This window comes from Calonectris borealis, chromosome 14, assembly GCF_964195595.1.
Source record: "Calonectris borealis chromosome 14, bCalBor7.hap1.2, whole genome shotgun sequence".
Taxonomy (NCBI): Eukaryota; Metazoa; Chordata; class Aves; order Procellariiformes; family Procellariidae; genus Calonectris; species Calonectris borealis.
The window spans coordinates 4,086,625-4,110,641 of record NC_134325.1 but is presented as its reverse complement, the minus strand read 5'-3'; the positions used below and the strand labels follow the sequence as shown (position 1 = coordinate 4,110,641).

Below are 24,017 nucleotides of genomic sequence, written 5' to 3'. Positions count from 1 at the left end.
CACTTCATATTCCAAAACACAGCAAAAACAACTCTATATGTACAGATCAAATTTCCCTTCAGTTACCAAAATACTTGTGTAATTCCACAAGAGTCAAAGACTACCTTAATAAATAATTTATGAGGTCAACTTTTTTTGCTAAAAGGCTTCTATATTACTTTTTCTGCAATTTACTCTAATTTAATCGTAAAGGACAAGATGCCAGTGCTTACAGTTATGTAAAGGACTAAAGTATTCCTTCAGTACGGACTTCAGCAAGGATAGTCAAGAAAGACATGCTTAGTATGATCCAGCACTTTTGAGACTGGGTCAAAAAGAGGAATTGTTTAAAATCACAGCAACAACAAGAACTTCTGCATGTAAACACTGCAAGAAATTTTTAGAGCCAAAACAATTAAGAACTGACTCGCAAACTACATTGGCCATTTGCTTTTCTTTCCTATTATTTAGGATGATGAAGAGCAATTAGCTCACTTCCCGCTCTCCCTGTGTATTTGCACAGTGTTCGTACTACGTGCAGGAGCACAATGAAGTTACAAATCAAATTAACACAACAAAACTGAAGTAACAAGAATATGCATTTAAGTCTGGCGTGACTTTGTTTTTCAAAACCTTCTTTTTGACGTGAAGTATTTCTGCTATGGTAATGTGATTGCTCTGTCTTCTACAGCCTTCCTCCTTGCCACCCCCAGTATCTGCCTGTTACTATCTTACAAGAAGCTTTATATAGAATAATACTGAGCCTATTCCTATGAACTAATTTTAGGAAATCGTCACCAAGCCTATATTCTGTTTGTTTTACAGAGGAAATGGTAAATTGGAAAAGCAGAACCCTTCTGAAAACACAGCGTGGGCAACATTCATGTTTACTCGGTGGAGAAAATTCTGGAGTGCCCCTGTAACTGTATTTATGGGGAACGTTATAATGTACTTTGCTTTTCTGTTTCTATTTACTTATGTCCTTTTACTAGACTTTAAACCACCTCCACCTGAGGGTCCATCTGCTAAAGAAATTATACTTTACTTCTGGGTTTTTACCGTGGTATTAGAAGAAATCCGACAGGTCAGTAACCTGCAACATCTTAGTAATAACACAGTAAAACTTAGGCAATATTTTGAATAGATTTACAATCTGTGTAACTGTACAAGCTTAGAGATTTCAAGTGTCAGGTGCAGTTTTGCACAGAAGAGCAATACAGAACTTACCTTATCCAAACCACTCCACCTCTCTCCCAGAGCAAGCTCTTCCTGCACCGTATAAACCTGTAGCTCCACCTCTGTTTTTCCATGCTGCTCTAGTCATAGCCAAGTCAAGTGGGCTGATAAGATTCAGGTGTCCTTCACTTTGCAAAGTATCTCTCTGATTTCATTTCCCAGAATTAGGTCCTCCCACCACAAATAATGTAAGTTGGAAGTTATATTCTACACCTGGAAACACAGCAGATAACTCTACATCCTTTTAAGAGATTCTTCCCCACTAGGGACTGTTTAAAAAAAAAGAAGTAAATGAATTCAGATTATTTGTGTTTTTCCTAAAATACTTCTCAACTCAAAACATTAGCAGATGTCTTTTTGGTTTGCTTTTCTTAAAAAAAAAAACAAAAGCGAAAACCAAATCAAAATCTTCTCCATTACTTTCCCAGTTACTGGTTTTGGAATATCCTCAGCTCAACAACCGAAATAATGTGTGAATGATGGTGTTAGTGTGTTGCCCACTGTGGGTGCATAAAGCTGTCCACTTTAGACATGAAAAAGCAGTTATAAACATTTACTCTGGAAGAACAAATAGGTGTTCATTATTTAAGCAATAGGGACAGTGAAGGGAATCCCAGTTTGTTACACTTTATTTGAAATTATGCAGCAAGGCCATAACCAGAGGGGACATGGGAAATACTTGGATCAAAGAACATTTCATTATAAACCTGTAAAACATGCAGAGTGCCAGGCTAAAACCCAATTAAGAAACCCAACTCTTTGCCTAGATAATCAAATGTGCACTCACTGACAATTCCAGTATACAAATGCCAAATCTGTTCATACTGTTTAGATAGCAATGTCTAGAAACTGAACTTGACTGGAAGTTGTCGTTTTGTTTAACAGCCCAAATGCTGGCAAAATCTTAAATCAGGCCGCAAAAATTCTTAAGGCTGATTATCACAAGAATAAAAAGATTTCATTTTTTTTCTTTTTCATCCGACTTTTGTGTTTTAAGACGGTAAACCAATCTTATGTTTTCAAGCTTTCTTTCCTTTACACTAAGAATTTGTTTTTGCTCTTTGCAATGAAAGAGAAAAAGGAAACAGGTAGTATGTTAAAACTCACAATAAAATAGTGAAACTGGAAACAGATCAATACCGATGATTATTTCTCTTTTTCAGAGTTTCTATACAGATGAAGACACAAATTTAATAAAAAAATTTAAAGTGTATGTGGAGGATAACTGGAATAAATGTGATATGGTGACCATCTTCCTCTTCATAATTGGGGTAGCCTGCAGGTATATATCTGTTCCATCTGATGTGGTCAGCATCAGTAGCAAGGGCTACGTACGTCAACTGACAGGAGAGTCTCATGTGCACGTGAGGACAGGCTGTGACTTTTACTTTCACAAGCTTTGAGACATGTTTCTGCAATAAAAGCCTGTAAAATTCTGTGGAATCATATAAGTTGCTCTAGAGACCACAAAAAGACATACTGGTATATTCAAACATGTACAGAAAAGCTCTGCTTTTTTTTTGTTTGTTTTTGGCAATCACTTTTACTCAATGTATACTATAGTTTTCTTCTTTTTAAAATAAATCTCATTGAAGCCAAGACAGAGAATACAGTCTCCCTCCATCTTTTCGCTATTTCTCATCAATGTACAGACATTAAGTTACATTCTTCTTACAAGCTTATGCAACTACAGGGCTGAACCACTTGCCTTTTCCTAACTAGGCTATGTCCAGAAACTGAGCGTAGTATTTGAGAAAATACTTCTCAGCAGTACTTGCTGAGATCTGATATTTCATTTCATGTGTTCTGCAGGATGCTGAACTCGACTTTTCAAGCTGGCCGTACAATACTTGCCATTGATTTCATGGTGTTTACACTTAGACTTATACATATTTTTGCAATTCACAAACAACTTGGACCAAAGATCATAATCGTGGAAAGGATGGTAAGTGTGCAGTCTCTATCAGATAAATACTTGTGCTTTCTAAAAAATGGAGAGTAGGAAACCTTCTCTTTACAAAGGAAATCAGTTTATAATCTAGCTTCATATTTTTAAAGCTTGTCATTTTGCATAGATTCCCTTATTTATCATGAGTATTAGATGCAATAAGTTTGAAACAGATCCTTCCTAAGAGCTCTGTAGTGTAATAAGTTGGTCCCAATTTACTAATCCTTGTATCTTACCTAATCATTTATCCTCAGATCTGGCAAATGAAGAGTGGAGTGTCTTTGACTTACTGCTATTCTTCCTACGTCATAAGCTGTGTGCATTCAGAGCGAAGACCTTAGGCAGACAACAGGCCGTTTACAGAAGGGCAGGGCATTTACTGAATGACTCTGCTCCACTTAGGGAAATAGATTTTGTTATTTGGAAGAAGTGTGGAACAAAAAATCTGTGAAAAAGGATAGTTGCAAATTTCCCACAGGAGTTATTCTTACTTGTACTTTGTAGCTCCAAGTTACAATGAAAACATATTAGTACTTTGTGAACATATGTTGGAAGATGTTGATAAAAGATTTTTATTTATTACCACTTTCCTGCAGTAAATGAGACATTAGGACTACTGTGCTTGAGTATGCGTTGGTATGTTGAAGTAGCTTTTTATTTAGGTGTGTTAATCCTCTAAGCCAATTAGCTCATGGTAAACGATTAATAGGAGTTCATCTAATTGTAAGTGCTATTATAGAGTCTACAAATATTTGATTTGTGACTCACAGCAGAGCTCAGTAAAAGCCCTATAGTCTAAACAAGACTATACATTGAATAAACATAACTACCAAGCTATTTGGATTTGTCTACAAATGCAATAACTGGATCTAACATGACGTTTGCTTGGAGTAGCAAAAGGGTAAATGGCAAATAAATATTTGTTCTTGAACGTTATCTAGCTTACTACATTAGCAGACTTTCATTGTAAGAGAACAAGTCAGATCTACAGCTCCTAACCCTTCCTTGCTGCATACCAAGCTAAACCAGGGCCTTGAACAAATATGGTGATGTGTCTACTATGTTGGCATCTTAACTCATATGAGATAACACACAGATCAAGAAGGTGCAAATAAGAACATAAACAGCAGCCTAGACAAAACCATAAAATGGGACCTTTCATCTCCCCCCCATCCAAGCCAACACAATGCCTTAGCTTTGGTAGTTCAATGTCGAACCTTACATCAAATGAAAGAACAGTGAAAGTTACTTCAGATAAATGATACCTTCTTGAAAGGTTCATCAAGTGGGTTCAAGCAAGATCATTTCCCTTACTTAAACAGGGAAGCAATCCATGATTGTCTCTTACTGTCTTTCTCCTTTTTAACCTTGCTACAGAATTGCTGAAACCAGTCTGGTAGCTGCTAAACTGGCAGTTCAATGCCAGAACAATGCCCGTTCACAGAAAGACTGCAGATTGGAAAAAAATATTTCCAGACTTGCCACCGCTCTCTCTTAACTGTGACACCATTACAGTCCTGCAGGATTGCTAAATTTTAAATCATTCAGAAAACAAAACACATTGGTGAAAGTCAGAGAGACATGAACTATGTCTTGCCTGTCTTAGATACCGTGTTTCTTAATAGAACTCCAAGTAACATTGTGGAGATCTGAAATGCCTGTGCTTTTGGGTAACTGCACAATCCAATAATCTAATTGAAATGAATCTACAGTCCCTAATGAACTCTGTCAGATTAGATGGGAAGAGGATTAAATGTTCCTCTTCCACCAGGGAAAAAATATTGCACTTGAAATACATATTAGATTTTTTTTTAAAGTAAGTGTTTTAGGATTCAATTACTTCTGCTTCTGTAGAGAAACGCAATGTTTAAAAGCAGGAAGTCATGAAAACAATCCCTCAGATGCATTACTTAGCTAGAAAACCCAAGACAGAAGCTACCTGATCCTTGCAGCCTTCAATGTCTGCTGTATCAGTGGTTCAGTATTCATCAGTGAGCATTGACTGTTACCAGGATTCACTGCTGCAGCAGAACTCTTGTAATTCACAGTAAAGCAGTTGATGGTACTGTGAGATCTCACAGAAAATCTGCATTTAAAAGGTACAATGAGATTCACTTAAAAGATAAGTATGTTTCATTTTTAAATGTTAGATGATTGAAAAGCAAGGTTTTAATTTAAAACTCGCCTTTATCTAAATGAGCTGTCAAAGAAAAATGCTGATTACAGGCCAAGAACAATATGATAACAGCAAAGTCAAGAGAGGAATTCTGTGCATGGAACTGCATCCTATTCCACCTCCTTTAACCTAAACAAGCTTGTAAAGAAACAGAATTATTTGAGCCGTTTTCATATAGAAAGACTACCATTCTTTGACTATGCTATTACAGTCACCTCTCCTCCTTTTCTCTCCTCCCCCTCTCTTTTTTAGATGAAGGATGTTTTCTTCTTTCTGTTTTTCTTGAGCGTGTGGCTCATTGCCTATGGTGTGACAACTCAAGTTCTACTTCATCCCAATGACAGCCGAGTGGAATGGATATTCAGAAGGGTGCTTTATCGTCCCTACCTTCAGATATTTGGCCAGATTCCACTGGATGAAATAGACAGTGAGGAAATTTCTTTCCCTCCTAACTTGGCCATTGTTGAATGCACTCTTCTGATTAGAGCATGGAATTCCTTCCTAGTATTGTCTTTTTTTTTCTTTTTTTTTTTTTTTAATCTTTGTCCTGCAGGCCAAAGCTTTCACATTACTATATATAAATAGTGTATTTGCAAAGAGATAATGTGGAGTGTGGAATTACATTAGAGCATAAGGGTTGGCCCTGTTTAGACAAGCTGTCTGAAACATTCACACGAGGATTTGCAGTTTTAAAGGCTGGCATACCTTCTTTCACTTCAATCCATTTCCATTCAGTTTAACCTAGACCTAGATAACCCTGTGTAAACTGAAATAATAGCACCTCCATATATTTTGGCAGTAGTTTAATGTGACCGTGTTAAACTGTACAGCTCTGCCCATAAGCAAACATTTATGTTTTAGAATAAATATTCCTCTGGAGCATGTATTGACTCTGGAGGTAAAGCTGCCCAAATCAAATAAAGCTAGTAATTGCATATGTGCAACATTTCAAACAAAACAATATAAAAATAATCACAAGACCCAGGAATACTTGGACATAAAAGTTCAAAGGCAACATTTCTGATAGGTAAGTAGGTAAAATACAGAACAGGTCATCTCCCAAAGAAGCCTGAAGTAATGCCACAGCGTTTAGCCAGAATAACAGTGCTAAATGTCAGTGGCAATATTGAAGTAGGATTCAAACTTGAGGTAATATAGATGAAACCAAAAAAATCCCATAGACAGAAGCAAACCAGTAAGCATTCTTTCATGTTCACTCTGCTTAATAAGAAAAAGCATATGTCTTAGAAAAGCCAAAAAAGTCTGAATAAGACAAGAGAGCAGGGATATGATTCATCTCACTTAACTTTAAATGCCTACGGTGTAAGCATGCACAGCACAACCAGTCACTCCGTTCTCCATTCTTCTCTCCATTAAAGTAATTGGAGAGAAACAAATATTTCTGGAATAGGATTAATCTTATTTGGAAATAGTCAGATGTAGCATTCCCTAGAAATGTGTGTTTCTCTCCATTGAGACTCCAAAGGGTGTCTTCATCTGGATAAATAGCTGGTTAAAAGACAGAGAAAAAAATAATTGATTACACCAGCAACTTCCAGAAGGGAGCAATTTGTCCTGGGGCCCTCTGGGGCTTATTCTGTTTAACATCTTTATAAAACATACGGAAAAGGAGATGGGTAATGAGGGGGACAAAATTTGCTGACGAAACTACATTACTGGGTAGTAAAGACTAAAGCTGACACCTAAGAGTTGCAGAGGACCCTCATAAGTGCTAAATCATCAAATGAAATTCAGTGTAGATAAATATAAGGTAATGCACTCGGTGAAAGCAGTCCCAGCTGTGGTGGGCTTTGATCTAACTGTGTGCTCTAAGGAATATGATCATGGGGTTATCCATGGCAGTGGGGAAAAGAATTATTAGCGAAAAAATGGAGAACAAAAAAGTAAATATCATTATGTTACTCTAAATTTGTGGAATTAATTCATAGCTGGAGACAGGGCTAGACCTCTAGTCTGATGCAGTAGAACCATTCTTGCTAACCTCGACTGCAGGCTCAGATGTACAAAGTAGTTTAAATTTAGAATGAGGAACCTCATTCCCAGCTTTTACTGAGTTTTCTCCTCTAACACGCGTACCAGCATGAGGATTGCAAAGACACAAGTATGTGGGGGAACACAACTGCTAAATACTCAAAGGTGGTTTGACTTGGGAACTCAAAACCAGTCTAAAAAGGATACAATACAACCCCCCTTTGCTGAATGTTACTAAAAAGCCAGTTACAGCCTTGTCAATGCAACTCCCCTTTGCTGAACATTACTCAAAAGCCAGCTGTGACAGCCGTCTTGCCACTGAATGAGCAGCCAAGTTTGGAGGTCTGCATAGTCCTAGAGTTGCGAACTTCTTGCACATTAAAGCAATGTCTCTTCATGTACACGACATGATTACATTTTTACAAAATTAAAGACATTGGATATTAGTTCACATAAATGATCTTCCAACTGCTCAGTAGAATTAGCTCAGTAGCTCAAGCAGTCAAAGAACTGTCCTTTTAGGGTTAAGAGTCTCTTATTTACGGTCCTGCTAGTAGTCAACAAGGGCAGTATAAAAATACTACCACAATACTGGGTTTAAACTTTTAATGGTTGTAAAATATTCAGAACAAAATTATGCTGCTGTTTATATGCAGCCAAGATTAAATCTCATTTTAATAACAGTATCATCATTGTCCTTGATTTGTATCTTAACAGTAAAGGTACTAAATATACGCATCCATCCATGTCACTAGTGCTTAAAAAAAGGCATGTTTAGAGATATTAATTCAGTTTTTATTTGCATTGAAATAGCTATGAAATGCATTATTTCAGACCTCGGGAACTATTTGTAATTCTTGCCATTCTTTGTTGAACGTCGGAGATTTTGCTCACCAAAATGCAAAGCTTTTGTCTCCACTCTAAGAAGTAGACATGACAGTAGGATTTGTCAACACTATTATTTCTCTATCTTCCTTTGCAGCATCACGAATGTATCCCAGGAACTGTACATTTAATCCACTGCAGATTCTGCAGGAGAACTCGCCATCATGTCCTAATAGCTATGCCAACTGGCTTGTCATACTTCTGTTGGTCATCTTCCTACTAGTCACAAATGTTCTCCTTATGAATCTTCTGATTGCTATGTTCAGGTAGGAGCAATTTCAGTAAGTATCAAGACAGAGGCTGCAAAGGGTTAACTGAAGGCCCACATTTACTACATTGCTGTTGGCTATTCATTTTGGAATACAGTAGTAATTTTCCTAATTAATATTATTTGGGGATTGATAGGCAGACTTCAGTGATCATACGGTTCTTAAGTTCTCATCATACTTAGTCTAGCCACATTAAAGACAAGAAGAAAAGAAGCCTCTTTTACTGCTAAAAATTCAATTAAACATGCATAGAAGGGTCTGGATCCCTGGCTGTGCTGCAGCACAAGTCTGCAGGTGCAAAGCAGCTGTAAACTTGGCAGACTTAACAGTAGATAATCTGCACATAGGGGAAATGCTTGATGTCAACATGGCTAATAATGATTCATTTGGTTGAAGAACTGACGTGGCATGTTTGATGATCTTGCCTGAGTGAAGTGGAATTACCTTTCTTTTTAAAAAAACCCTAATGTATTTTTTAACATTTGAAGACTGCAACCGCAATTATTTTAATATCTAAGAATTTGCACAAACTTTAGATTAAATTACTTGCTGAGCTTTCTGTTCCTTTTTTAAAGTAAATGTAGGACTAAATTTTGTAATAATAAGCTTTAGCTTGTTGTGGTAAAAACAGTTATGTACTTTTTTTTCCCCCCAATTACAGTTACACTTTTCAAGTTGTTCAGGGCAATGCAGACATCTTCTGGAAAATTCAGCGCTACAACCTGATTGTTGAATATCATGGCCGGCCTGCCTTAGCACCACCATTTATCATTATTAACCACATAACTCTGGTTCTTGGAAGAATCTTCAACAAAATGGAACATAAAAAAGAACATCTAGGTGAGTTGTTAACAAACCGAGCAACTGGAGACCCTTACACTCTCCTAGGACATGCTGCACAGGCAAAACAGAAGAGCAATTAATATTTCCTTAAGCCAACAATCACAATTTATGTTTAACAAAGAGTGCCAGGAGAGTACAAATGAAAAATTAAGGCTTATAATGTATCCTCTACTATAAACAGTTTCCCACAATACATTTCTTTATGCACCATATTTATTACAACAAAGATGTCGACATAAAATTGGTTAAAGGGATTTGATTTCTGAAGAGATAACAATGGATAGCTTTAATGAATAGTTATTTAATTTGCTCCTGAATTTTAGTAATTATTAAGTACAGACAACCCTAAAAACATATACCAAGTCTAAAAATCTACTAGGATCAGTGGAATTTCCCAATACAGAGACATGGAGAGAAAATGAGCACGCTTAGAGAAAAATGGTGGTCCCTTAAAAGTTATAATTCAAAAGGCAGGTGAAGTTCAGCTAATTACAGAAGGCATGTGGGGGTTTTCTATAGTGATGGCAAACTTGGCCCATCTAGTTTAATAGTGTCTGATAATAAGCCCATTTACTCCTCACGCGCAGGATGATAATAGGCTTTGGAGCAGAACTGTTGTCAGACTGAACCAATTCAGAGCCCTTTGACTAAGCTCCCTTTCAGACACACTCCTGGCTATGAAAGCAGACTGCTGAAGATTCTTTAAAAAAAAAAAAAATTTCTTTTTTCCCCCCTAAGAAAGCAAGTACCTGACTGCTCAGGTTATAGATTCAGCAGTGTTTGGAGCATGCAGCAAGTGTGCCCTTTTACCAATCTTTAGGAAAATCAAAACTGTATGTTACCTTCAAAATATGTCTGTGAAATTGAGGTCTGTTGTTGGCTGGGACACTTGACAGCAACAACAGGCTTTATACTTCAAGGTGGAGAGATTCATTCACAGTTTGTCATTCCTATTTATAATTGTCCTAATAAAGAAGCTTAGATGATAAAGTGCATCTGAACATAAAGCTGTACTCATTAAATACTTCGGGGCTAAAATATGTCAGAAGTCCAGTAAGGTTGTAAATGAGTTTAAATGGAACCACAGAAATTGGTCCATGCTGTTCTTTAGAAAACTCAGGAATCCTATCCAACTGTAAGAAGGTCTATTGCCTTCCACCACAAGAAAAAAAATTAGCAAATACTTATTTTACACTGCATTTTCATAACATGACACTCCTGCAATGGCAAAGGGCCTGCAATGGCAAGAGTTCATTTTTCTTTAGCATAGCAATGTTCCATTACTAGTATAAGAGAAAAGGGAGTAAAATAGAATTCTTATTTTTTTTGTCCACAGAAAGAGATCTTCCAGTTGGCCTAGATCAAAAAATCCTAACATGGGAGCTGGTGCAAAAAGAAAATTATCTCGTAAACCTTGAACAACAAAGGAAAGAAAGCAATGAAGAAAGGCTGAAGGCCACATCTAATAAGTATGTTCTTGTGACCCACAATAAGTGTACCTAGCAAGTCTTCAGCTTTGAATGAGATAAACATTCAGGTGCTTGTAAAAATTACATGAAGAGTCCAACTAGAATGCAGTTAGGAAATATGCAGTCCATGAAAAAATGTGAGAAGCCAGCATCACTACAATGTTAGAAGAGTTTTTGGCACTCTTGAAGTATGTACAGTTACACACCGTTAAACTCCAGCCAAATCTGCAGTCAAGCTCAATGAAAATCATATCCATGAAGAAATGGTGGAAGAATAGTTCCTTTGCTATACTGCAGGGCACGTACCTCCATCCCCTGTAGGAATACAACATAGACTTTTGAATGGCTTAGACTTTTGAATGGAAGTTTAAGATACCTTGAATTACCCCCAGCCCACAGATGCAAAAGAACAACTATTTACAGCTCTATGGCACGAGACTACAGTTTTTCACAAGAAATTAATTATATTGGCTCTAAAATTGTATTTAATTAACTGAGTCTCCATTTAAATACTTCTCTAAAATATCTCCCCACTAGGAATATCACTTAAATTGGTTTAGTATTCTAAAGAAAAAGTCCTAAATTATTATTCAGAGGTTTACTCCTTTAAGTGAGACACAAAGTAGTTATATGCAGGGAAAACAGAAACATCTAAGGCAATACTGAAATGCGGACAGCAAAGCTTTCTTTAAAGAAGCTTTTAACACCTGTTTCAGCTGTTTCTTCTTATGATAAAACTGACTTCAAATAGAGGACAATGGGTGTGAAAGTTATAGTAAGAAAGTTCCATGGAAATGTTCTTGTGCTGTCTGTTTTCTTTCTGTGCTGTCTTTCAAAACAAACCTCAACCTGTCTAACTCATAGAATAGCTGGAGACCAGAACAGTGTACTTGAGTATGTGTTTGGAAAATACTCTTCTCCCTCTAATCTACGTAGACTCTCAATTCATAATAATTTAGAATTATTATGTTGGTTTAAACTTTATTCTCATAAGCAGATCACTGACAAACCCTAGGAATGAGAGCTCAATTGTTGAGATCAAGCAATAAATATGTGTGTAATTGCTTCCAAAGGGCATAATTATATCCTTTCTAGCTTTACAGATAGAAAGCTTTAAAGGTGGTACATTGTAGATGAAGTTACTGCTTGGAGGGAAAAAGTAAGAATCAGTTTGGCTTCACAGTATTTCAGGGATAGCAGAGCCAGAAGGAGAATGGAAAAGGTTCAGATGAGCACTGCTAAAACCGTAGCTTTTTATCTTTGCTCTTAGGAGGAAGCAGTGTGTATTTGAAATCTTATGAAACCCTCAGAAAGTGATTCTTTGAACTTTGCATTGAACCAATCCCAAAATGCATTAGACCCATCCAGCAGCAGCATTTTCACAGAGACCTGAATGTAATGTAACCTGTTAGAGGAAAACTTTGAAACAGTAGTTAGGACAAAGCGGAGAGGGATTTGAGGAGCCTATGGGGAATCAGGTGATGGGAGAAGAGATGAAGGATGCAGAAAGCATGTGGACAATACAATGATTTGGAGGCACTATACGGAAGTTCTCTACACAGTCCCTTTGGACTGTATGGAAAAAGGGATTTGAATGTCAAGCCAGTTTCCAAAAATGAAACCTCGTATAAATTTTAAGTGGCTCATCTCCCCCATGTTGATGGAAAATATTGTGGCCTCAGTTCTCACACCAGGGTCAGTTTACATTTGGTGCAGGTGGGACGTAAGTGGCTGGAGAGACAGAGCTGGACCTAAGGCTCCTTTCTGCTCTCCTTGATTTCCACAGCAGCTGGGGCTAAGTGGCCCTCACCAGAAGCTGCTGTAATCTGTGTGAGCTTATGAGTCCCTGGGCAACAGGTGCATGAGAGTATTCCAGAAATGCTGCTCTGTTCAATAAATACTTGCAGGAACACCTCAAAAGGACAAAACTTTAGGGGGCTCTGGGTTGTCTCAGCAGCACAGAACTTGCCAGCGAGGGGCCATGGCTCTAGTTAAGTGACATGGGTTTTGTGGTTTAGGATTTCTTCTGAGGCCTTTCCTTTTTGCTCAGCGTGTCTGCTTTGTTTCCACAGGGTGGATAATTTGTCTAAATATTTTAGTGGATTGAAAGAACAAGAAAAGCGGTTTAAAGTTATGGAAGCCCAGGTAAGTGCCTATAGTTTTATAGGCATTTAGGTCAGCTTTAGGATTTCACCATGTTTCTCTCATGTAATGGTGGTTTGGCAGACCCTATCTAGGGATAAAGAGAAGGAGAAATGGATCTGTATTATGGTTTCACTTTCCTTATTGTTTTCTTTCTGGGGATATACATATGTAAAGAAACATGTCTGACCTCCGGTGGAAAGGGGAATACAGCATTTCTTGCCCTCTTTGCTAGTCTACTTGAGAAGTGTTTATTTCCTCCGTTAAGGATGCTTCTGTAATCAAACGCTTCATCTTCCCCCCTCCATTCTCTTCCTTCTTCTGACCTTTTCTTTCTTTAAAACTGTCAACTTTGAAAATACCTGTATTTTGTCTGATCTGACCTAGACTAATCTTCCTGGACATCAGTTTTTCTAATTTTCTTAGATGCCTTTGAGATGTTGGTATCTGGTTAATGCCTAACACACAAATGTGAAACACAAATAATAGAAGGAAACCCTATCTGGAGCTTTTGATGACAAACCCTTGAAATATAAACAAACATTATTTTAAACAGTCTGAAAATGCTCAGCATTACCACATGCTACATAGCACAACTGTTATTGTTTTCTTTGTCCTTAGAACTCTCCAGTGTGATTTTGGCCTCCCTGAAAGCTCCTTATCTTAATACTCCCATTGCAGTTTCCCTCCCCTTTCTTATCCATTTTATGGCTTCCTGAAAAGTCACGCTATTCAATGAACAATGCTGACACCAAATACAGGTCCAACAGGAACACACAAGAAATGCTCTAAGAAGTTTGTGCCAGCTTGAGATAATGCAATATACTCACAAAAAAGGGAAGGTATTTAACACAAGTCTTCCTCAAATATTTCTTTTAAAAAAAAAAAAAAGTGGTATCGCTGATGCTGCTTCAGCCTGCTGCCTAGATTATCTTTCTTGCAAGTTTCAGAATGGATAAAGTAGTACAAAAATTAGCTGATGTAGAAATCACTACCTATTTTGTAGATTTGCTACTGTACAGCTGTTATCTCCTCAATGGCAGAGGTTTTAACCAAAACCAACCTCTTGTGCAACCAACCAGCTCCAAATTATACACGTAAGTATTGAAAACAATCACGGAAAAGCTAATTAATACAGCTGAACAATTTAGTTTAAAAAATGCAAGGAAAAAAAAGATTGGAAAAGAACCATATAAGGAGGTACCTAGAGGTAATGGGAATATAAACAAGGAACAGAATATTCATACTTTAGAATGAAAAGTTACATTTTGCAAAATATATTTAGAAGCTTTGGGGAAAGGACTGTCACTTAGTGTGAGTTACAATGGTCTCACCCAACTTAAATCATGTAAATAAGTATCTATTTGCCACAGGGTTTCTTGAGAGGATTGTCTTAGGGGTTTCTTGAGTCTGTGAGATAGTACTACCAAAGTATTACCAAACATTTAACACGGATATCAGTAATCATTAAAAAGAAAAATTGAGTAAGGCTCCTTCTTTGTTTTAATCAATACAGCTCATTTGCCTTCAGAGCTGCAACTGTTTCTGCCAGTTCAGAATCTTGTCCCATGTCCTAGGGCTCCACTGTTTGGAGTTTAAAACGTTAGAGACAGAAACAGACTATTTCTCAGCCACTGCAGGATATCCAACACAATAAGGATTTTGGATATTCTTCTTAATGATCTCTTTCAATATCTACCTATTACTATCTATTACACAAAAAGTCCTCCAAAAACCATAAACTGAACATATGTGTACTACATGGGAAAAAGAAGTAGCTGGAAACTCAGCAAAGCCCTGACATGACAAGACCTCAAGTCACTCAGACTTGAACTAACCTCAAACTTGACTTAATTCTGTTAGAAGCTTATAAAACACACATGTAAATTGGTTCATAATCAACATTCCAGTAAGAAAAAACATCCTGTAGCATGTTCCCCAGACATTTTAATACTGTAACTGCATGAAAATCAGAAACTTACATAGCTGAAAAGTAAAGAAGAAACCTGTTTTTATCGTTTACTGAGCAAATGCAAAGTAATAGAATCTACAGTATCTTTTTATTGTGGATTATTTTCAACATTTTAAAGTTTCTTAAGCAATTACTATTATGTGCTCCCTTGTCCTAAGGCTTTTAAACAAGCACATGGCTTTTACAATCCTATTAGGTGTGATGAATACCAACACAGAAGTGCCTTTGCCAGAAAGAAGTGAAAGAGAAGAGCGCGCAGATCAGTCCGAGCCTGACACCACATACATTGATAATTAAATTTTATTCTCATTTCTTCAGATTAAACCTTTTGTCCTACTGAACTACTGTAGAAGTAAAATCCTAATCTCATGAAGGCCTAAGGCCCAGCTCTCAAAGCTTTTATGCCAAACACTGTCAATGTCTGACACTTCCTCCTTCAATTTCTCGGGCATTTTTCCCTCCTGCTCCTGTATCGCTTGGTCCTTTCTCCAAAACTCCATTCCACAAATCGCACTAAAAACTTTCTCCTCCAGGATGATTCTACCACCTTATTTTCTAAACATGACCTGCCTTCTGTTCTCCAAATACCACACCCTCAATCCATCGTCATCATTGCTAATTTCCACATTTCTCTGTTCAAGGGAGTCTCCCTTTGGAAGGCTGACTTCATTTACGCCCTAAAAAACAAGCCACTTCCTTGGCCAAGAAAGCAAGCTCAGATTTCTGATTTGCTTAGAAAGGAAACCAAGAAATAGTTTCCACAGGAAAGAGCCCGGGATACTGAACTATTACAATCCATACAGGTCCTGGAGTTCTTACAACCCTTAAACAATTGCACTCACCATCTTCTCTTCCCACGCTGCCTTCCGTGAGGTATTCCTCTGTTGGCATTCCTTATTGAGGGCTCCTCACTCATCCCCAGAAACTGGAATCTCATCGCGCGGTCCTCAAGCGTGCGGTGGCTTGCGGTCACTTTCCAAACACAAAGCAGGTGACCCTCCCGCAGACCCCAGCCTCTGCTGCTTGCTTTGTTGTTTCAATGCCAGATGATAGCTGCTGTCAGCTTGCTGCTGCTAACGGAGACTTTGCCTTTACGTATCACACCACGTGAACACTGCATCCACTCCTAAGCGGTTTTCTGATTTCATTTTCTCTCTCAAAGGTCGGGGCGGGGGGGAAAAATCTCTTTGAGACTTTAAAGCAAGAATGTGTAGCAAGAGTCTTCCTACAAACTAGGAATTCGGACTGTTTGTAATTTTTTTTTCATTACTTAAACTGGCATGTGCGTTTTTAGCATACAAAAGCTAGCTGGCTTTATTAGAATTTTGTATGAAAAGATACACCAATAAAATCAATATTACTACCGTACTTTAAAGGGAAATTTCTTTGGAATAATATAAACAGCATCAGAAGGGGGAAGTATTGGGTTGTGGTCTTTCTTACATTGATAAGCTTCAACTGAACTGAATATCCTCATGCCATGCATATACCACTGCTTCTATGCAACACAAATGTAGGTTGCGCAAAAGCTTTCTCTGTTACCAGAGGCTGAAAAAAAAAATCTCAGATCTAATAAAACTACCTTTCCGACATGAGTCTTTTATTAATAGATATTAATCTTGTTATGATGTCTTCATCAAATAGGCATTTGTCCAGTTTATTCAGCTGTGCCCCAGACCTCAGTGACCCCATTAACAGTGACGGAATTTCAGTACTGTCCTACCTGTTCTCCACCCTGGGCAAGCAGAAGTTGTAAAACCTAAGTTTGTACTGAGCTACATTTTTTGGTAGGAAATAATGCGTATCTTACAACCAGCATGCCCTGCTCTTGGCAGCAGATTCCATTCTGAAATGGATGTGATCAGCACATTAATTATCCACTGGAATCCAAAATCTATCCATTTGGAATTGTTGTTATGCCCCACTCACACGCACTGGAACAACTGATGTATTTAGCAATAACCCATTAATTAATGTGCATCAAACCATATACTCATGAGAAAATACATTCTGCTTTTAAAATTAAAAGGTGAATTTCAAAAGACGGAGCAATATTATTAATTTTACATTGTTTTCTGCTTCTGCTGCCAAATGATGCATCTGTTCAAACACAAAGACCCAAATGATTTGGGCCTACCAGTCAATTATTGACAAGATGCTGACACCCCTAAAGAGAAGTAACCTCCTGAAATGTCCTTCAGAATTTGAGCAAGCACAGTCTAGCAAGAAAGATCACAAATTCTAAAGAAGTAGTCTTTCACTACACGGTTATAAATACTAACATTGGGGTTGGTTAATTTAGAATACTGGCAAAAAAATGTCAGTCCAAACGGACCCGAACTAATTTGAGTTTCCAGTCATATAACCTTTCAAAGAATTTAATCTTTCAACCTTATTTATAAAATTTATTAACATTCTGTGTGAAAAACTACTATATTTGACATTCGTTACAATGTGATTCATTGTATGAGGTGATTATCTCTATATATTGTAAAATGATTGAAAATGTTAAAAACGTGAATTTTAGAATCTAAAATATAAGACTTGAGGGAGAAGTTACAAGATGGTAAGCTTAGAGTAACATTCTAGAATATTTTCAAGACAATTCTCAAATAAACTGAGTATGTGTTAGAACTCCTATAGCTGCATGAATTAGCATGGTTCAGAAAGATGAAGAAATCAAGCTACAACTGAAAGTTTATTGAATCCCAAAGAACAAAAAAGTATCCAGTTCTAGTATAAATACCTCATTCCCACCAAATTCACACACAGAATCAATGGGGAAGCCGTGCCACCTGGAAAGGACATACAAATATGCAGGCCAGGAATCATCACATCCTATCACACCAGTAAGAGGAAAAGCTGCTGCCCAACTTCACAACTGAAGCTGTTGTGAATTCTGACCTACACCCAACGTGCTGAGCCTTTGCTGAAGCCATCCCGAGCACATCTTCACCAGGCTGTATCCAGGGTTGTACCTCTCCACAGGAAACATTCTGTTTTTTAAAATCTTTATCGTGTAACACTAAATAAGGTAAATATTAAGCCAACCTTAAAAAAATACTGGTTTTGCCAGTTCCCACCTGGGCCCTCCAAACTCATGACTGGGCACCATTGTGCTTTCACTCTCAATGGCAATGAGAGAAGGATGTATTTAAAAAAAAAAAAAAAAAAGGTTTTCCTCCCTAGGACAGGGCCAGGAGAAATTACATCTAGTGGAAGACTAGGTTTTATTTTGATTGTTTAAAAATCTCTACATAATGAGCTCATCATCTTTGTTCCAGGATTCTACAGGATTTGGGAACAGCTCTAAATTTGGCAGTCAGTAGGGAGCCTTGCAGCCTTTTCGCTAACATACCCTTCTCTTTGGCTACTTCAGCTCCAGAGCAAGCCCCAGGGAGCTGCTCAAGCAAACAAAGCACACCTTATTCTCTCCTGCTAGGGTACAACTATCCGCTGTCCACAGACTTCTCATGAACAAAAAGTCTGGAGTGTATTTTAGGTAGCTTAATTTCTAACAATCTAAAATGTTCTTGGTGGCTACGTTGCAAACCGTTAGACATAAAGCTATCATATGGTTTCCAGATCAGAAGAAAAAGTCAGAGAAAAAACCAAACATATCCAAAGACAATACAAGTCCTTGGATGTCTCCAATGTGCTCCATCCTTCAGGACTCTTCCTCCTCCCCTTCATCATCTGCTTTAGGTCGGAAATTTTTCCTATTCTTCTTCTTACTGCAATGGAATCCAACAGTTTCCACTGATGGCTCTTCACCTGCGCCACTAAACCTTGCACTAATACCTTCTGTATCCAGGTCCCCCACCATCATGCACTCCTCCTCCTCTGTTGCCTTTCCACTTCCACTATCTAGGTGCCCCAGCTCTATCTTATCCTCCTCCCTCAAGTCATCAGTCTTCTTAAGAGATTTTCCTTTCAGATCTATTTTCATGTGTTTCTTATCATCCTCCCCTGCTGATGTTTTCTTTTCCAGTCCATCAGCACCCCTTTTTGCTGGTCTGGTGAAGACAATCCTCCCAGCTCCACAGCTGGAAGGATCCTGGTTGAAGTATGGGGTGTAGCTATCTTGAGTAGCTGAGCTTTGTTCCTGCCCTCTTTTCTTCAAACCCTCTAGAAATTCCATGGCCGCTGCCCTGTTAGTCTTGTCACTAGACTCTGAAACTCCATCTAGGCTGTATTTGGTCCAGCGCTCTGGGTATGCCACATAGTCAGGCACTGCAGGAGAGGTTTTGGGAGCCTGCGCTGGCTTGGCTTGCTTTCCCAGGCTTTCTGGAACCATGTTACCTGAAACTGTGGTTGGAGGCAATGGACGCTTAAACCTCCCATCAACAACATTATCTTCAGGCATCGAGGGCACAGACAACTTGGCTGCCTCTTCCAGGCAATCAAAAATGCTCTGGCTACGGAGAGAGAATGTAGAACTCATGCCCCTCAGATGGAATGGCTGGACAGGAGATCTGCGACTGCTGTTTGAAGCGTCGGGGGTCTCCCCTGATCTGTAATCCCCATCATCTACAGATGGCTCCTCAGGAGATATTGTATCAACTTCCGCTTCATCCGCTAATCCCAAATCATCGGAATCAGAATCGCTGAGTGACACCGTGTCTGAGGGCAGAGCTCCTTCGTAGTCTGTGGCACCACCAGCCACTATCCCCAGAAAGGGTTCACCTGCATCCTGATCTCCCATCTTCGAGCTGTCACTCCACTGACATCTTTGACATAGGCCCAGGAACAGCTGCAAATACGATTTTCCAAATGCCCAGCGAGTTTAGTGCCTAGAATACAAAGGAGCATAAAAATTCAACTGTGAAATGAGAACCAAGTATGAGACTATCATTCTGTCCTGTGCAAAATAATTATTACTGCAATATCACTGGCAGCTGTACTTCAGGGATTCCTAAGCAATTTTGCTCAAAATAAAAACATTATGTCAGGAATGAATGCACATTAAAATTAAAGACTTACACAAGACTCAATACAAGAATATGAAGTAATTAAAAATAGTGTTGCACACCAAATTTCATTAAAGGTTACAGCAGGTCCAAGTACTAGAAGATGAGCATGAATTTTTTAAGCAAATCTGAATATCCCGTAACTGTCTTACATACCTTCCAAGAGAAAAACAATGACCTCTCCAAATTACACCCTGCATTTATCATACTGTATAAATGCACAAAACCACATCCTAATCTCCCACACTTTCTTTTGGCCATTACGACCCTTTACTACATTAGCTGCTTTACCTCCTGTCCCAATAATCATCGCGTTCCGCCTATTGTAAAGGAGACTATCACTGACCGAGGTCAGTGGCAGAGAAGCCACAAAAATATCAGGGCTGCAATTTCAGGATTGCTTTAAAGTAATATAAAGTACAAGCTCCACTCCTTCCTTGGCTTTAAGCACTCATGTCATTACTAGATCCTGGGATCACAAAACGAGCCAGCTCAAGAAATCAATCCCACTGGATTAAGAAAACTAATCGCACATGCCATGCTTGTGCGTGGAGACAAGGGGAGGGTGCAACCGAGGGTCTGCAAGAGCTGGCCCTTCAGTCAGTAAAAGACAGTGTGATCTGAAGCCTGACTTCCAGCAGCGGCTGGAATGCCTGATTCACTCTGCCACCTGCTTGAAGGGAACCCTGCAGAACTGAGGTGGTTGATGATCACACTACTGCTTGCCGGGCAATCAGAAAGAGAGTTGGCAAACACGCTCCTCAGTTCAGCTCACAAAAACGTGAATTACAGAAACGGTTCTAATATATTATTAGAATAAGCTCAACTACCTAATTATAGGTTCTTCTGAAATGATGCAGTAAACAGACATGGAAAGTCTGTTAGTCACTCACTTTCTCTTGAGACTGAGTCAGCTTCCCCTCCTGAGGGTCAGTTAAAACCACCAAAGATCTCAGCACTTCCACCCTAGAAAACAAACATTTCCATCATGATACTGGAAATGTATTTTTAAAATGAGTTTTAAAAATAATGCCTTCCCCCTGAATCATCCAAAGCTACAGAACTGAGTTCTAAATCTGACACAAACTCATGCTGGTATAAAAGTCTGCAGATATTCCTAGATTTTTGGCAAAAGAACAACACACAGCCTCATGAGGCAGGCATCACTATATTTACTCAGTCTCCACATTCACATTGCCAACCTTATTCTGTAGAACAGATGAGAGGTTTTAAAAAAATAACACTGTAATCTGCATGTGCAGTAAACCATTACTAAATGGACAGTATTAAATGCAGATAAGAAAATATAAAAGTAATAGTTATGCATTGCAAGTACTAAACACTGCAAAAAAGAGACCATGGATACCACAGAGTTGTATTTTCAAAGAAAGGTCACATTCACAGTTAGGGCCAGATTTTCAAGAGGCATTAAAACATGGAGAAACTTCTGAAGAATTCAACAGACCGAGTGCTGTGTTCCACGTAAAGTCTGGCTGTCTTTGACAAAAGGGATCTGATGACTGCTTTTGAAAACACTGCCCTCCGTGTAACCCCTAAATGGGAAATAATCATCTGAAAATCATACTCCTCCTGCTTTAGTTTTATAACACATGAAAGTAATGACTGAAACCCAAAAGAGACATTGAAGCGCAGTAACTGACTACTAAAACAATTGTTTTCAGATGGCAGTACAAGTGTTCACAGGCCGTGAATCAGGGTATCTCTTGTCTGAGGGCAGTTACACAGAAAGGAAAACTTTTCCTCCTAAGGAGATGTTTTTGCCTTAACAGCATTAGTAGCCAAACGTACTGACCCTTACAGCACACCAGACAGACTTACAGGTTTGTTACGGTGACGTGACCACAGCACAACTCGGGTAGGATGGTGTCTCTCTGGATGGGAAGGTCCCCATTAGACTCTTCCATCCTGGTCTTACTCAAAGTCTGGGCGTCCTCCTGCAGCCTGTGAGGAAAACAGAGACCCCAGTCACTCCAAACCATGGCCAAGAGGCCGCTCTCATTGCAGAGACAGCACTGCAGCAAAGCCTGCCGGCAATCCCCTGCCAACCACAGCGCAGTCCTTCGGGACGGTGCCCACAGAGGCTGCTAGGCCAAGAAAGAGGCCAGCAGGCCCCGGCTCACCCCTCCAGTGGGCACCCCACCCCGGGGAGAGGGAAACGACAGAGTCCACGGCCTTGCCCAACCTCTCGGGTGCAGCCCACAGCCTCAGCCGTCCTGCTTGTCCGCCCAGGGCCCAGCTCCCTTCCCCGGGCCGGGATACAAACACCTCCACCTCCCGCCCCCGCAGGCCTCGGCACCCCCAGGGGGCTGCCACCCTCCTCTAGGCCCCACACCTTTCTCCTCACGACACAGGGGCACCTGGAGCCCGCCGCCGCCCGCTCCCGCTCAGCGCCGTGCACGGAGGCCGCCAGCCCACCGCCACCTCCGGGCACACGGCGCGAACCGGCGGGGAAGGGGGGAGAAAGCGCCCCGTACCCCGCCACAGCACGGGCCCAACACCTCCTCACAGCCGCCGCCCGCCTTTCCCGCCTCTCCCGCCCGCCTACGGCCGCGGCGACGGCCCCCGCGCGGGGCGCGCTGGGACACTGAGTCCCTACCAGCCGCCACGGGGCTGCAGCGCGCAGCGGCGAGACTACAACTCCCAGCAGGCAAAGCGGCGCGGAAGGGGCGGGAAGCGGGCGGCATCTGCCCCTCTCCGCTCCCGCCTCTCTCCTTTGCGTCCTGGGAGTTGTAGTCGCCCGCCTTTCCCGCGGCGGGGGACATTTTGCGAGCCGGGGCGTGGGGAAAATATCCCGGGCCTGCCGCAAGACGCGGCTGAGCTCTCCCCTCCGCGGCGACGGAGGGACTACAGCTCCCAGGGCGCACCGCGCCGCCCGCCATTTTGCAGCCTGTGAGGAGATGCGAGGTGCCGGCGCTGCCGCCTGCGCAGGGGCGGGTTTGGGGCTCACTCGTGTACCCCGGAGAGCCTGTGGTGCTGGCGGCTGGGAATGGCAGCGCTGGCTCCGCCGCCGCGGTGGCTGGGGCACGACGGCCACCCCTGGGGCTGCCCGGCGCCGTGAGGGGGCCGGCGGGGCGGGCACGGCGCCGCCTCCATAAACAGTCTGGGAAAAACCATGTCAAGCAGAGCTTTTTTTCTCATCAGAAAAGCAGGGTTTGGCCACAATGAAAACTTCAGAGGAAGTGTGTGGGGTTTTTTTGTTCTTTTTTTTTTTTTTTATTTTGTATGTATTTATTTTCTAACCAGAAAACCCCAAGTCACTTGGGGCATAAAACCACTATCCATCCAAAAAAAAAAGTTTCCATTTTCTGTCCCAGAACATTTTTTGTGTGCACGCCGAGAAGTGGAATTCTGTCTGAAAATGTTTTATTAGTGTTGGCCAAAGATGTGTGATGGGTTTTTTTTCCCCCTTCTTTCAGCAAAAATTTTAAAATTTCAGTGGAAATGTATTTCCCAAGTGGCTTCAATATTTAGCTTGTTTACCCTACGTAAGGAAAAGAAAAGGCAAGGTTTGCTGTGCCGGTGGGCTGCACCAGCAGTTTGCAGGGCTCATCTCCACCCTTTCTTTCCCCAGGCTCAGGCTCTTACTGCCTTGCCTGGCCCTGGGGCTTCATTGTTAAATTAATGCCTGCAAAGGGCCTGAGCCTCTAAAGGTCGCACCTTTACCTCTTCAGATCACCTGCGATGAGGGATTTGCTGTAGGCCTTGAGTATAAGCAAAGCTCATCCGTGTCATTGTTTTGCAACAGAAGAAGAAATCACCATGTAGCCCCACTTTGTCTGATATTAGTGGCACTTTAATTTCCCCCCATGGCATCCCAGCCCTGCTGCATCAGCGGTGGCTTTGCCGATGGGTGTGCTAGAGGCGAGGCTGCACCCGCAGCCCGGGAGACTTCACCGGATCCCTTCAAGCTGGGCCTCACTGTGAGTCACCCGTAATATAAACTGCAGCCACTTCATCTGCATTGTCAGTTTTTAAATATATCCTTTTGCCTGCTGGAGTGTTGCTAACTACGGTAATTTATGAGACGGGGGCTGCGTTTGGAAGACATTTGGCAGCAATGAGGAGGTTAGCGCAAAACGTCTTCTGTTTGTCTGGAGTCGTGCTGTAGTTTTAAA

At 40.4% G+C, this 24,017-nt stretch overlaps 2 protein-coding genes across 5 annotated transcripts in view; one reads left to right on the top strand and one right to left on the bottom strand.

Annotated features, from left to right (window-relative positions):
• Window positions 1–15,208, top strand: part of TRPM5 (transient receptor potential cation channel subfamily M member 5) — a 39,712-nt gene extending 24,504 nt beyond the window's left edge. The window contains exons 15-24 of the mRNA XM_075163021.1: window positions 805–1,063; window positions 2,379–2,497; window positions 3,028–3,160; window positions 5,592–5,766; window positions 8,314–8,482; window positions 9,147–9,325; window positions 10,665–10,797; window positions 12,870–12,942; window positions 13,946–14,036; window positions 15,108–15,208. Of these exons, the coding sequence (XP_075019122.1) occupies window positions 805–1,063; window positions 2,379–2,497; window positions 3,028–3,160; window positions 5,592–5,766; window positions 8,314–8,482; window positions 9,147–9,325; window positions 10,665–10,797; window positions 12,870–12,942; window positions 13,946–14,036; window positions 15,108–15,208 (1,432 nt within the window). The remainder of the gene's footprint in view (window positions 1–804; window positions 1,064–2,378; window positions 2,498–3,027; window positions 3,161–5,591; window positions 5,767–8,313; window positions 8,483–9,146; window positions 9,326–10,664; window positions 10,798–12,869; window positions 12,943–13,945; window positions 14,037–15,107) is intronic.
• A 2,382-nt stretch (window positions 15,209–17,590) lies between these two features.
• On the bottom strand, window positions 17,591–22,466 carry TSSC4 (tumor suppressing subtransferable candidate 4). Of its 4 annotated transcripts, none has more exons than XM_075163019.1 (4): window positions 22,235–22,466; window positions 21,721–21,843; window positions 20,712–20,847; window positions 17,591–19,704 (listed from the first exon to the last, which is right to left on the bottom strand). In XM_075163019.1, the coding sequence occupies exon 4, from the start codon at window positions 19,614–19,616 to the stop codon at window positions 18,579–18,581; it is 1,038 nt and encodes a 345-aa protein (XP_075019120.1). In that variant the 5' UTR covers window positions 19,617–19,704; window positions 20,712–20,847; window positions 21,721–21,843; window positions 22,235–22,466; the 3' UTR covers window positions 17,591–18,578. The 4 variants fall into 4 exon arrangements, with proteins under 4 accessions (XP_075019120.1, XP_075019119.1, XP_075019118.1 ...); XM_075163018.1 differs by having other exon boundaries at window positions 20,775–20,847; XM_075163017.1 differs by lacking the exon at window positions 20,712–20,847 and having other exon boundaries at window positions 22,235–22,465.
• Between the last annotated feature and the right edge of the window lie 1,551 nt (window positions 22,467–24,017).

Bases quoted from the DNA above. Each gene is read 5' to 3' on its own strand.
- TSSC4 (XM_075163019.1), bottom strand. From the start codon at position 19,616: ATGGGAGATCAGGATGCAGGTGAACCCTTTCTGGGGATAGTGGCTGGT.